Genomic DNA, 14,499 nt, shown 5'->3' with positions numbered 1-14,499 from the left:
TAGCCAATGCGCATTACTATAAAATATTTTTCACTTGTTATTCACTCTCCTTGTCATTGTAGCACATAGCAAATAACTGTGCAATAACAGTATGAACAAGTAGATTTCGATGATGAGAATGTGATACATCAATGTCTTCCACAAGACTATTGCAGAGCATTATTTTAAATATGGCTTTATTGAAGCAAAACCAACAAAGAACATGCTAATGAGCTGAATGATGGTGCTACTGATTAATCTCTTCCCAGTAAAGATGGAGCAGATATTCTACATTTTGAATGTTTGAGTCTAACTCTTGCAAACTGAAAGGCAAGCCTTATTCTAACGTAATTCCTCAACTAAAAAAAAAGGCTAAAACCAAATATGCTGCTATTAATACGGTATTTGTACCTATAAACCATTCTGTTAAAAAATTATCACATTTAAATACAAGTAGCCAAGCTAGTTTAAGCTTTGGGAATGCAGAGGAAATTATTTGGTTGGGGGAAAAAAAAAATTAATCAAAGATTTAATTGGTAGTGATTGATTGGTAATGATGATAGCTTCCTACCTTTGACTGCTTCACCTTTAACGGGTGAATAATCCAGTTTGGTTTTGATTAAATTTGATAAGTTTATTCATATGCTACTTTAAGAATCAACAATCTTAAGAACCACTGAACTACATCATAGGTGAAATCCTTTGAGAAAGACAGACAGACGGAGAAAAGGATTTTAGAATCTGACTTAGTAGATCACCTGATCCAGAAACTGAAAACTAAAATCTGTGATGAAAGATGTAGTAGGTAAGTAGCATAACATGTTAATGTGAATAGTAAAAATCAGAACTGAATGTATATTTGTTTAATGAAATAATTTTAAGATATGCTCAGTTAAACCTTCATTTTATTTGATAAAGAATAAGAGCTTTGAATTCGTTTTGAGGGGAAAAGAAAGCAAAAGGTGTGGTTATAGAATTTTACTGAGATTAAGAAAGAGACTGATTTCCCTAGCTGCTGTTACATTCAAACATCCATAGTGCTTCATAAATTAAAAGGTCATGCGGTTATCCAGCTCAAATGCTACTAGAACACCAGTATCGTTTGTATGGCAGGACTGCCTGCAAGTCCCTGTTACTGACCAGAAGTCCATTACATTAAAGTACTGTGTAATCAAAGAATTAAAGCAGCAAATCCCTTTCACTCTGAGGCAGTGTTGATATGGTAAAAATGAAGGTGTTATTGTAGCACACCTGTACACTTGGCTGGCACAAGTGAAAGTAATACCTGGCAAAGACTCAGGGTACACAGCAACACCCCATCATCCTATCTTTGTCGAAATTAGTGGTTATTGTCACCAGTAGAAGTTAGTACGGAAATCATAGGAGAGGCTACATTCACACCTGTGTGCATAAGCAGTATAGCTGTTTGTTATTCACACATATCCCTTTATAGATGTATGTATAATTATATATTTACATTTATATGTGTGTACGTATATATGTATGTATGTACTAGCAGCAGGAACAGACATGGTTTAGTCACACAAACTAGAATTCAGAAACTAACAGATCTGACATCCATAGTATTTCTGAATAGACTTAACAATAAAGGAAATGGTTAAGCTGGGAAATGCTTAACTCAAGCAGTAGTTTGTGCAGGTGGTTGACATCTCCTGCTGCCCACCTCTTCTCCTTTTTTTGGCCTCAGCCAGTCTTGGCATTTAACTTCGCAACTAACCTGGTTCTCATGTGTTTTGTTACACATCTACAGGATCTATTGGAAGCTGTGAAAGAAAATCACTCTTTCTAAAATGTACCTTATTTCTAGTTCCTGAGAAAAGAATATAGAAAAACCCGTATTTGGTAATACTAAACAGAGAAATGCAACAACTGTGATTGTAATAACACTGGCAGATTTCTTTGTTAATGAATCCTGAATGTGGAAAGTAAAGGGATCCAAACTAATTAGTGGAAGTGTCTTTGAATATGTGTGATCTCAGGTATAAATATTACTTTGATACTTTAGTATTATCTCACAGAAACCTGTAAGAGGTTGTAGATTACCTTAATAATTTAGAGAGAATATTCTCATAATATATTCTAGTATTAGGCTCTAAATCACTCCTGCATGATGGGGAGCACATTTTTTTTGTATCCATACGAAGCATAAAGATTGCTTCTGGATCTGATTTTTGTAATATAATTTTGTATGATTTCCTGTCTGTTCCAGAATAGAATTTAATCTGCAGATATGTGCTGGGAAGTATCCATATATTTCTTTATCTGTTGGAATGCAATAAGTATGTTTGTATGGTAATCTGAAACCATGTCTTATTACAGTATTTCTTCATTATTGTAAATTTGTTTCCCTAACTGTCTTTGTTTTATTTTTAGAGAAACCTCAGATAATCTTTCAGTACCAAATCAAAAGGGATCGTTTACTAATATTTCAGGTATTTAGTCTCTAATTATAGAACATACAAACTGTTTCTCTTTCTGCTTAAAAACTGTTTTATAAGGAAATATTGCTGGAATCTAAATTTTAAAAGTATTACCGAAGTCAGAGCAAGAAAATGTTTTCTAGCAGTGCCTGTGGTTAGAGACACCTCCTAATCTCAAAATGTTGTTCCAAGTGATCTAAAACTGAAATTTTTTCCAAACTAACAAAATAAGTGCTCAGACCAACAGACAGAATATTCCCCATACAAGCATTCATTGATGCAGTGATTCAAGAGGGCAAAAAAGCCAAAAACCATGAATGTTTCCTAGCTGGGGAGAAATTAAATGTCATCTTGATGAAAAATGACATGACCTGTGATTGTTACAGTGTTGAGACCCATGTACATTGACCTACTCTTCTATTAAGATTTCTTCAAATGAAAATGCCTTTACATTTCTAGCTACAGATTTGCACTCCTTAGTCTGATAATAGAAGTTTGTATATAAAGAATAATATTAAGTACTTGTTGTGTGGCTAAAGTTTGGCATTTTTGATAATTATTTTATTAAGCACTGATACAGTGTGTGGTGGTGGTTGTTTTTAAAGAAGCACTTTTCGCCCCCCTTGCTCAACAGTGAGGGAGAGAAGTGGCCATGCTTAACTTAAGGGGGGGCTTGCAGGGGGGGTGGGGTGTGTACGTGATTACCAGAAGTGGCAATTTGGATTTCAAAATAAGCCATTTCAAATTTTAATTACTGTTGTTTGGGGGAGCTGGGGGCTGGGGTTTATTTGTTTTGTCAAGGAAAACACAGGGAACACTGATGTAAAGTACCAAATTTCTTAGTCTTACCAACCAGTCCTCCAAAGTTGTAAGTGAGCATTTGAGAATTTACGTGCATGTTTCACTATCCTATCTACTTGACTGACTTTGGGGGGTTTTAGCAGCTTTTCAAACCCTATACTATACAGATCTTAGCTTATTAATATTTGTGAATTTTCTGTTTCCTGCTGCTTCTTGTATAAAGCAAGAATATAATCTAAAACTATATGTTTGCATTTTAGGTGTATTTGAATCACATGGAACTCTTGTAGTGCCTAATGTTAGTGTTATAGCTCCTGAAAAATTATCTGCCAGTGCCAGGCGTCGTCAAGAAATTCAGGTACACACACATAAGTATTAAGAAGTGATCCTTAAGGAATGGTAGAATTCATATTTTCACTATCACCTTACACAAATATATCCTGTTTGTTCTTTATTCATAAAATAGACTATGAACAACACAAAAGGTTGAAGGCAAAAACCACCTTTTCAACATTTTGGATCTTGGGGATTATCTGTGACATCGTGGCTCAGCCATCATTGCACATACATATTAGAAATCTTATTTTAGTAGGAACCATGGTTCTGGAATTTTCCTTTTTTTTATAAATGTTGAAGTGTGTTAAGTGCAAGTTCAGCATGCTTTTAATTTGTAATATGTCTGTAACAGATACTCTGTATTTCATTATGTTGCCTCAAACTAAAGGCCTAAGAAAAAATTGCAGATTGAAAAAAAACAAACAAAAAAAACCCAAAAACCAACCTTGCCTAAAATGTGACATTATAATAATGTAGAAAAGATTAAATTATGCTAGAAACAAATGTCAGAGTTTGCTCATATAGGATTATTGGCTTCAAGATATTTAGAGTACATGGTAAAACAACTGTAATCTTACCCCCTTTTCAGTCCAAATCTGGGTGTGCAACAAAAAAATCCTGCCTACAAAGAGTTCTTGGAACCCACATAAAGAAGTGGATTTATTCTCTGAGCTTTGAGCTCAACAGACTTGCTTTTTCAGGTTCTTAATATATAAAAGCACCTTTCCAAGGTACAAAAGACAATGTAGTGCAAGGCTGCAACTGCATTTGTAAAGTGCTACCTCTGCAGGATTACTAGATAGCTCTAGAAAAAAGTGTTATAAGGCTTGACCCGCACTGTGGTTTGGCTTTCAAATCAGTTGTCCTTCTTCAGCTAGAGATGTTTGACTGTATCCAGTCACAGGTTCTCACGTTCCTCAGAAAAGTTATCTAACACCCAGAAACAGAAAGGCAGTTTTTACTACATATGTGAGAATTCACATTGTAACGTGCAGTTCTATCTGGTTTAGTACAGTACCAGTATTATCAAGTCTTTACCATTGCTGCAAGAGTGGCTCAGCCCCAGTCTCCTTCCTGTTTACTCACCAAGGATTATTGTGGAATTGTTACCAAAATTATATTAAATGTGAATTTTAGTTTAAATGTGATGTAGTTCTACATCTTGTGTTAGAAGCAGCCTCTTCTGTTCTCATCACCTATGAAATAGAAAATAAGCGTTCCCAACCTGTGTCACAGAAACAGTGTATTTTACTTTTGCCCATCTTTTGTTGCCAGGTGCAAACAAGACTTCAGACATTCATTTCTAGCTTGCAACAGAAAACAAGTGAGATCGAGATTTTAGCAGTAAGTATTTGGCAGAAGCCTGAATTAATTTCAAATTCTTAATTGAATTGGATGGTGCAGTTGCTATCTGGAACAAACCACTGCCACTAGCATCACTTTAGAGATACCAAATTTCTGGTTAAACAAGGCCCATGGCATGTTTCTTTTAATACTTGAAAATTATCTGGGTGGACAGTTGCATAGAACAAAATTTAACAAATATTTAGTTGTAAATTCTTAAGCTGTACTTACATTAACTACTGTCATAGACTTAATAACTTGTTCCTGCTAGATTTGCTCTTACATTTAAACCAACATACCTTTTGTTTGTATATAGCTTTTAGATTTTGCTGACCATGTCACAAAGGACTTTAAAATAAAATAATATATGCTTTTCAGGAAACATACTGCCTATTTGGAACTTTCCATAATGGAATCTATCATGAACAGTTGGTTTAAAATGCTTAAAACCTTGGTAAATTCCCAGTTCTATCCCAGAACCACAAGTGCTTCTTTGGAAATCAAAAAGTCTGACTCCCTTCAGTATAGCCAATCTCTAGTTGGCAAATTGTAACAGAAGAACTGCTAAGTATTGATTTCTTGATGGTATTTTTACAGGTAGATCTGCCAAAAGCAAGTCTGATACACTTCTTATCATTAGAGGTAAGCAATTAAGTATTGTTGTTAAAACACTAATTGAACAATAGATGATAAATTCTGTCCCTAATGAAGTAGAATGCAAAATTCACGCACTGTAGTTTTTTTCCTTCGAAGAGTTTGAATTAGATTTTAAAACTTGAAAGGATATTTTTCTTACCCACGGAGCTTGATTGAGGCTAGAAAAATCTTTTTGTCAAATGCCCATGTTAAACAAGACATACCAGTAGGAAGTCCTAATCCAAAGCTCTGGGTTTGGTTCTCCCCCCACCCCACCCCCCCCCCCCCCAAGAATAGTTAACTGAAATTAAGTTTTCCTGTTCATTTTCAGAAACCAATAAGCATTAATAGCAGTTTCAACAAAGGCATTTCTTGAAGCTGTTAATGAAGGACCCAAAATACAGAGGCAATTGTTTTGAGTACAGTAGCTGAAACATCTCTTAGTGACGCCAAGATAAAAAGGGGATGTATAAGTATTACATTGACACCTTTAACAACTCAGAAACTGCTTGATGAGGGGGAAAAAACCACCAAAGACAAAACTCTTTTCTTTCCTCCAATGACAGCAGTAGCTTTAAAGTCAGAAGTTCTTATTAGAGAGATGGATGCCTCCCCACCTCCCAAAAAAAACTAACTCAAGAATGGCATCCAGCCTGGAAGTGGATTTAGTACTTTCATATTTTCATCTGCTGCTCTGAAGCAGTGCTTGTCTGGCAATCAGACCCTAGTGAAACATTTGAAAATACTTTCAAAATACTTAGTTAATCCAGCCTATCCAAATCATGGAGATAATTTTATCACCTTTTACTTAAAAAAAAAAAAAAAAAAAAAAAAAAAAGCACATGATCAGCTTGCATCATTCACTCTTGACCACCATTACACCACTGTTCTCACACTCTGTCCAGCATTGCAAAACTGATAGAGCCCTTGTCATGGCTTATGCCTTTTTATCGCTAAACTATGTGTTTAGAAACTGATCACTAAATTCTCAATACATTTTCTTAAAAAAATTTTTAAAAATCAAGTTGCACATGTTGTTTATATGAATTCTGTTTGAAACCTGTTTAATTAAGGAGCATTGACATTACACAATGTTCGGAAGACTGAATCCTGTCGGGACAAGTATTTCCTTCATGAGAGAATGTCAGACTGTGTCATAGTTCCTTGCTATTTTTTTTTTCTTAGTTTGATGGCGATAGACAAGCCTTTGATGCTACTGTGAGACAACTGGTGTCACGATGGCCAAAACAGAGATGTTCATACTTACAAGCAATTTGTGATGAAATTTACAGTATCAAAATGGAAAAGAGGTAAATTTGTTAAGCTCTTACAGGTGCATAAAACATCTCAATTATTTCTGCATTCAAACTTTACTAAACAAGATGCTCTTAAGTTGTCCTCCTCTTTCCCTCTCCCTGAGGAAAGAAGAAATATTCAGGAAATGTGTATAGTTCCTTGAGTACTATGGGAAGAGTTTATTGGTCATCTAATTCTCACTTGTGGTAACATTTAAGTTCTTGGCCATGTAAATTCTTCATTTTTATAAGCCTTTTGAAGAAATTCTAAAATGTATTCCCACTGTTACCTCATTTGCTGCTTTCTTCATAAAACTGAAGAGCAAACAACTATATACATTCAGGTATACTGCTATCCTACTACATAGTAACCCTCTTTTCTCATGGGAGGGACTCCGCTTGCCTTTTAAAACTCATGAGCACGTTTAATTCCTCCTGTTTTGAAGGAATATAGTGGGAATCTGACACAGCTGACATTGCCCAGCTTTAAGCAAACACAGTGCATGCTCTCCCAACATGCACAGTAAAGCCTGTTTCTGTTTTCTAAGCATAAAAACATCTATGTTCAAGTCGTAGTCTCCCTGTTGGATTTTGTCAAGGCTGAAACAGTCTGGGCACATCCAGTTTTAGCCTCAAATTTTTGACTGTTGCATGGACTGGTACAGTTAAGTGAGACCTGGGTATTTATGTCCTATTGTGGGTTTCATTTATAATACATTTTCTTGTAATACATTTCCTTAAACCTATGTTCAGCTTGAAGGTACTACTTAACCTTTAAATGAGACTAAAAATTGATTTTGAATCCTTTTTCTTAGAGATGCACCAAAATTGCTTCAGGCTTGCTAATGTTTACTAAGGTAACTAACTATCAAGTGAAACATTTTTTTTTCTTCCTGTGGCTTGCAAGGCTGTGAGCAACAGAACCCAGTTATTACATACAAATAATATTCTATACAATGTTGGATGTGAATGTAATGCAGTCCCTGACAAAGTCTTCCTTTCCCCTTTGATGCCTGCAAACAGAACACTGCTTAGCCATAAGCCTTCAGATCATTGAATGAAAACTGAAGCTAGATAAACGGAAAGAGAATGAAGGGGAAAATTGCAGTCACAGCCAAAGGAACTAAAACTTACTGCTTTACTACTGAATCTTTGCTGTTAGCTTATTGCTAAGATTTGCCACAGGTATTGTAGCTCTTGAACCTGGAGTTTCAAAGTTTAAAAATTCTCTCTTTTCCTTCCCTCTGCAGGGTTCCTGCGCTTATCCTGTACAGTTACCGAGACGAATACAAGGTTTTGGTTTAGTGCTTAAAGCATCTTTTATGGGATGCTTTTAGTAACAGACAACAGTGTTTTGTCCAAAGGAATTTTGAAGAGCTGTAATAATGCAAGACAGGCAACTAATGCCTTTTTATGTGTCCAGATTGAATTTCATGTGTAATATAAAACTGTAAATTTATGTCAAAGTGGAAATAAATGTTTTATAGGCAATTAAGGCAATTAATACAGCCAGATATGTATTACCATGTAATTCTTGCCCCTTATGCCACAAAAGGGATTATCGGCTGTGCAGGTGTAAAACTACTTTAAGTAGTTTCAGAATGCCTTTTATGTCAACATGCAACAGTAATACTGAAATGAGAAACTCTGTTCAAGGATGAGAGAGGATTAATTATCTTCAACTCTAACAAACTGTTTTAAACTTTTTTGAAGAAGGGTTTTTAGGTAATAAAAGGTTTGGCTACTGAGCCTTCTTGAAATATGTATTACAAGCTTTTTGTGTATGTGTTTGTTTTTTTTAACCTACTGTTTTAATTTCTATATAAAAGATGGTAGATTTCAAGTTGAGAGAGTTGTTGCAAGCCTGGCTGCCTATGCTTGTCCTGCCTGTAGTTTTGCATTCAAATCAAGCAGCAGCTTCCTGGGAGATGAAAAGCTTGTTTCAGACCTCAAGGACCTAAACCTAAACCTTTTAAGAGAAACGGTAACCCGTATGTGCTAGAGGCATAACCAAAGTTTTGAACCAGCTTTTTTCACATGGGTTGCCAGATTAAGTTTGAAGTTAAAGTCATAGTAATGATGGGAATCTTATAATTATGTTCTTGAAGCTAAACTGTAACACAACCCCATCAGGGAAAGTGAAGCTGAGCAACTCTGAAGGCGAGTTACAGCAGCTGTAGTTAACTATGCATCATATTTTGCATCAAACTACTTATAATACTGGAGTGAATATGCAGAAAAGTTAGGTATTTTTGGAAATATACTGGTGTTCACCCTCTCTCTTCCCAGGTACCTTCTGTTTCAACAGCTTACTCTTGTTTCTTTCTCTAACTCAAATGATTGCCTTTAGCACTGCAGGCTCACTGCATGAAGAAATACCTACTGACCTTTTCTGCCCCTTTCTTGTTGTAAAGAGGAGGGCAAAGTTAAAATATGTAAAGAGGTAACTTTAAAGACAAACCCAGGAACTCTGAGAACTATGAAAGTTGCAACAGCAACACAAACTAGCATCAGGGGCATCAGTCCTAAAGGCACAGATAACTGTACCCTTCCTAGCAATTCACCAAGACAAGTCACATCAGTCATTACAACCCAATCCATTTCTTATTGTGTTTAATAGGAACAATTAAGTATTCACCTTTTACATCTGCTCATATGAAGTATGGGGAATACACTGAAGGATGAAGCTTTTAAAAAAAAAAGTTTAGGTGACATGAGCATTTTTAAGCCATGTCTGAAGGAAACATGAGCAGAGTCCTGCCCTCCCCCCACCCGAGCCAGGGTCAGCACAGCTGGATCAACATGGAGCAAAGGTACAGCTGCCTGGCTCTGCAAGAGCTCAAGCACTGTGCTGGCTGCCTTAGGGATATCTGCACTGCATCACTTAGACATGTCCCTCAAAATAAGACAGAAACAGGAAAGCTGCTGTTCCTGATAATATGTTGGCACCCACTTTCCCTAGTGCTACTGAGGCTTATCTATAAAACTGGGCATCTGTCACTGAAACTCCTGCTCCAGTCTTACTTTGCTCCTGGTACAGTGCATTTCTCTCCCCCCACCCCCAAACAGGTTTTACACTGCCCACTTGTATAATACAAAATAAACAGCAGGAAAAGTACAAAACTAGTTGGCAGCTGAGTTTAAAGCTATTTCAGTAGAACCCTGTAAATACTCCTGCCATAAAACTCCACAGAAAGCACCTTCTGCTCTCAGTTTAAACAAAAGTACTGATCACATCCCAGTATCCTGCTGGAAGGAAAGCCAAAGACAAGTGGTAACTCAAAAAGAAATGGACTTTGCTTTGAGCAAGGGTCAAGTCTGTTATAGTGATGGTAAGGACACTGCTCCATCACTGTGTTGCTTTACTCTTCTTGTTTTTGCTTTTCTTGTCTTTTTTCTTCAAGCCATCCATGTTGGCTCTCAGCAAATTTGAATATGCCTGAAACAACAATTGCAACCATTAAAAGAACAAATACTTAAGTGACAATATACTAGAGGTAACATTTTACATATTGCTAATGGGTATGTATCTGCATTTTCTCAGAGAATCATGCTCTTACACCCTACACTGGGAAACTTGTTTCTAAACCAATGCAGAAAATCAGGTAAAACACAACGGGATTTTGTTTTTAAACAAATGCAGATAGATAGGTAGTCTAAAGTCAATCTGTATTCCAGTTCAGCACTGAATCAACCCATTCACAGCTGTCCAGTGCTTCCTCTTGACCACTTCCCAATACCTACAGAAAAGGAAGATAAAAGGCCTACAAAACTTACCATCTGGAATTTATTTACTTCCTTTGAGCTCACCTACAAAAGAAATACTGGAGGTTAACCAAGAAAACACTGGCTTCTATTACAAACCAAGTATCAATACATGTTTACCCACCAGTGACCTCTAGTCTTTTAAGCAGCAGTTGGATCAACTGATCACATTCAGTGGTAGGTAGGCCGTACTGACATGTCATAGGACTTCGCTAATTTAGAAAACTGAAAACACTCCTTACTCAATTACCAAAATCCTCTGGAGGCCATTCGTCCCAAATCTGTGTCTTTTCAAATGGGAAGAATGTGAAGAAACATTCTAAGGAAGGTTTTATTTATTTGTAGGACCATAAAAATATGTTGCAGCCCAGATTCTCTCAACCATTTCTCAAAGTAACGTTTTTCCTCGGGTTACATCGCAGAGGAGAGCTGGTCAGCTAAAGCCTTTCCCAGTCTCTCATTCAAAGGAAATACACATCAGGTTTTCAACTTCTAGTCAACATTTCCTGAAATACAAATAGCTCTGTAAATGAGAAAAAAAATAGGTATGCTGAGCAAGATTAAGGGTTAGAAGAGTCCACCCATGCCCACACATTCTTGCCAGGAAACGAGAATCCCTCTCCTACTGTTTCAGTCTGGGAACATTCAGTTCCTTCCTGGGTTGTAAGAACCTTCAGTAATTCCATCGAGGTCTACAAGAAACTACCTCTTTGTCACCTGAGTGTAAGTGTGCAGGACCTGTCTTCTCCTTGGAGCCACACCATTTGTCCTCGTACCACAGGTTCCATATCTGCCCTGTGTCCTTCTGCCCATGTCTCTAGAAGCAGTTTTCCCCTTCCCTCCCAAACAATTTCACCTGACTCAAAGCACAACAGCCAAGGTTGCTGAAAACAGGCAAGAGTCCCTTTCTGCTGTCCTGCAATACCATTCTGAAGCAAAATCCAGCGTACAGAGCAAAATCCAGCAATACCATTCTGAAGCAAAATCCAGCGTACTGTCCCATCCGTAATGCTGAGTGAAGCATTAAGACTTCAGGTAAGTGTAACACTTCAGCATCCCAACTTCAGCTCTGTGTTTAGCTACCATATGGTTTCTCAGGAATTAAGAGGGTAGTTCTCATGAAATTCATGTAAAGACAAATTTCACTTAAAATACGGGGCAGTAAATAAGAGACAAGTAGGGCCACTGATCTTTCGAACCCAAAGTTGTCACTTACCACTGTGCTAATTTTCTTCTTTCCATCAGTTGCTCTTAGAAGACACTTATTGTCCGCTGGTTCAAAACTTTCTACGTGGCCTTTGCGTGGGACTGGTTTTGTTCGGCCATCGTCTGTATTGAAAGACAGAAAATGTTTATTCAAATTTCACTAAAATCACCAGATGCTTCCTGACATGAGATGTTACAAATTGCTCATGAGGAGATCTGTAAAACACCCTGGAATTCAAGGCCATCTGAACTGACATTGCTGCCAAATTGTTCGCCTTCCTCTGTAACCCCAGAAGGATCTGTTCCATGAACTACATCTGCCAGGAAAAAAATGTAAGTCCTTGCCCCGAGATGCTGTATGAACTGCCTGCTTCAGCAGCAGTACGTCAAATGCATGTCAAACTGCAGCCTCGGACACTTGACTTCTCAAGTAGTGCCAGCCAGCCAGAAACCAGAGAAACAAATGCACAAAAGCAACGCGATAATTCTCCTTTCATAGAAATCTAAGGATTTCCAGTTATTGTTTAACAATTAGAAAGTCCCAACATTTCCTGCAGTTTGAAATACGGTCTTTCTTCACAAGGTTATTAGTACTGCAGCTAAGATGATTGACTGGTCCATACGACTGCTCTTGTTTTCAGATACCCTGACTACAACTGTATCTTGAAATACACGCTAACAACACTAAGTTGGATTCAGAAGAGCACCTCTTTAATCCAGTAACAGACTTAAAACTTACATTTCTTCAGCGTTATGAAAACACTCCCCGAAGTTCTGCACTTTTGGAAGAGTCTGGTAAGCTCTGTCAGGAACTGCAAGAGACAGAGACCCCATCCTTGGCTGGAGGCCACCACACAGGCGTTTATTTCTGTTCCCCGTGCAGCCCAGCGACTCTGCCCGGGGCGCAGCCCCCGCCTCGCTCCGGCGCCGCTGTTACCGCAGGCCGGGCTCTCCCGGTTCCGCGGGAATAAGCACCAAGGAACGGAGAACTCCCGGTTTTCCCCACGCTGAAGCTGTAGGACACCCGGTCCCTGCCGGGGACGGCCCAGCCCGAGGTTCTGACTCCGGAAAACGAGGTCTAAGCCCCCCGGACCCACGGCGGCCCCGGCGTTTCTGCCCTCCCTCGCCCAAGCCACCGGGAACAACGATGCTCGCTCCCCTCCCCCGCCCTCGCTCCCACGCCGCCGGGGCAGGCGAGGGGACGGCCCTGCGCGGGCCTTCCGCACCCCGCGGCTTTGCGGGGCCTCCCTCCCTCCCTCCCTCCCTCCCTCCCACCGCGGCCGGCACAGGGCGCACCCCACGCGGCCGGTGACCAGCCGACTCCCCGGGGCCGGCCACGTCCACGGCTCCCGCCCGGGGACCGGCGGGGCAGCCCCACCTGCTCGCTCTCCAGCAGCACCATCCTGCACCGCCGGCCGGAAACGCCGCGCGCGCGCACGCGCACCACGGCACCGCACGGCACGAGGCGGGCCCGCTCGCGCGGCTGGAAGAACGGAGCGGGCGGAGAGCGCCTCGCGCTGAGGGGGCGGGGGGCGGCGGCGAGGCCCCGCCCCGCCCAGGGGAGCGCCACGTCAGCCCCGCGCTGCCGCCGCTCGCCCCGGCCCCGCCCCGGCCCCGCCCCGGCGCTCCGGTGCCGAAGGCGGGTGCCGAGCGTCGGACGTGGCCGTCGGGCCCGGCCCGGCCGCTGCCCCCCCCCCCCCCCCCCCCCCGCCCGCCCCGCCGGAGGCGCAGGCGGTGCCTGATCCGGGACGCGGGTCAGGCCGGCGGGAAAGGGCAGCCCTGTGGGGCTCCGCTCCGGCCGGCGCTGCGGCCCCCGCCGTTATACACCGCTCCCCCCGCGCTGCCCGGCGACGGCCGCGGCGCGGGGTTTCCCCCCGCCGACGGCTGGCGCGCACGCAGCCTGGCGGAGCGGCACCAAGATGTCGGCTGCTCCCCAAACGCCGCGGCAGCGCGGCGGGCCCGCGGCTGCCTCCCCCGGGCGGCCGTGTCCCTGCGGCCTCGCGTAACCCGCCGGCCGGCACTCGGGGTCTGCACGACGGCCTGCGAGCGGGCCTCGGTGCGCCCGCGGGTGGCTGCGCTCGGCCTGCCGAGGAGCAGGGCGCTTGCCGGGGCGCCGCAGCAGTCGCGGAGGGGGGGGAGGTCCTAAGGCAGCTCTGGCTCCCCGCTCGCCGCCCCTTGGAGCGGGTGTTTGAAGTCGCGTGTGCCTCCGCGAAGTCGCGGTGCCCCAGGCACCGGGAGCCGCTCGCAAGCCGCCACGTTAGCTGCACGGGAAAAGCCCTGCAGCCGGCCGGCGTTTCCAGCGAAGTGCTGACATGGCTGGCGCAAAGGGGCCTGGCGAGTGCGACTGGCTTGAAGAGTTGGAGGGTGAAGGGTGTGATCTGAGACTGAATGAACGAGACCCCCAGATTTGTACAAGAAACGGCTAAGAGGAAACCAGCAGCTGGGTGGGGCGAGAGGGCACTTCACGCCCGTAACACTTGAAGCTCCTGGGGGGCAGGTTCTGTAAAGGGGGAGTTTTCCGTCAGGCCCGGGTTAGTTGATCTGGGAGCACACAGAAGTAGCATTTGATCTAGTGCCTTTTCATGTTTCTCACTAGGAAAATTGATTTCTTTTTCCTCCGTGGACCTAACAAAAGTGGAAGATAATGCCTTACGTACAGACAAAAGGGGAAAACTGCTCCCAGGCTGATAGGTGCT

General features: G+C 41.7%; 2 protein-coding genes across 7 annotated transcripts in view; one reads left to right on the top strand and one right to left on the bottom strand.

Moving 5' to 3' along the window:
- The window catches only part of EIF2AK4 (eukaryotic translation initiation factor 2 alpha kinase 4), a 40,420-nt gene extending 32,202 nt beyond the window's left edge, over positions 1-8,218 (top strand). For 2 of the 6 annotated variants that reach the window (XM_075502995.1, XM_075502999.1), the window contains 7 exons: positions 672-784; positions 2,374-2,432; positions 3,482-3,579; positions 4,833-4,901; positions 5,499-5,543; positions 6,723-6,847; positions 8,083-8,218. In XM_075502995.1, coding sequence (XP_075359110.1) covers positions 672-784; positions 2,374-2,432; positions 3,482-3,579; positions 4,833-4,901; positions 5,499-5,543; positions 6,723-6,847; positions 8,083-8,137 — 564 coding nt within the window. In that variant the 3' untranslated portion in view covers positions 8,138-8,218. Of the gene's footprint in view, positions 1-634; positions 785-1,750; positions 1,964-2,373; positions 2,433-3,481; positions 3,580-4,832; positions 4,902-5,498; positions 5,544-6,722; positions 6,848-8,082 lie in introns of those variants that run through there. The other 4 variants (XM_075502994.1, XM_075502997.1, XM_075502996.1 and 1 more) reach the window with 4 other exon arrangements.
- SRP14 (signal recognition particle 14) lies at positions 5,824-13,344 on the bottom strand. Its single transcript, XM_075503005.1, has 5 exons — positions 13,182-13,344; positions 12,543-12,615; positions 11,814-11,926; positions 10,610-10,642; positions 5,824-10,271 (listed from the first exon to the last, which is right to left on the bottom strand). Exons 1-5 carry the CDS (start codon positions 13,203-13,205, stop codon positions 10,182-10,184), a joined length of 333 nt encoding a protein of 110 aa, XP_075359120.1. The 5' UTR covers positions 13,206-13,344; the 3' UTR covers positions 5,824-10,181.
- Between the last annotated feature and the right edge of the window lie 1,155 nt (positions 13,345-14,499).

Source organism: Mycteria americana, chromosome 5 (assembly GCF_035582795.1).
Source record: "Mycteria americana isolate JAX WOST 10 ecotype Jacksonville Zoo and Gardens chromosome 5, USCA_MyAme_1.0, whole genome shotgun sequence".
Taxonomy (NCBI): Eukaryota; Metazoa; Chordata; class Aves; order Ciconiiformes; family Ciconiidae; genus Mycteria; species Mycteria americana.
Note: the sequence above shows the minus strand (reverse complement) of the source record. Positions and strands in the feature narration are given on the sequence as shown.

Coding starts and splice junctions, on each gene's coding strand:
- SRP14 (XM_075503005.1), bottom strand. CDS start 13,205: ATGGTGCTGCTGGAGAGCGAGCAG. Junction 11,927..12,542: donor TTTCATAACGCTGAAGAAAT/GTAAGTTTTAAG, acceptor CTTTCAATACAG/ACGATGGCCGAACAAAACCA. Junction 10,643..11,813: donor AGAAGAAAATTAGCACAGTG/GTAAGTGACAAC, acceptor TTTCTTTTGTAG/GTGAGCTCAAAGGAAGTAAA.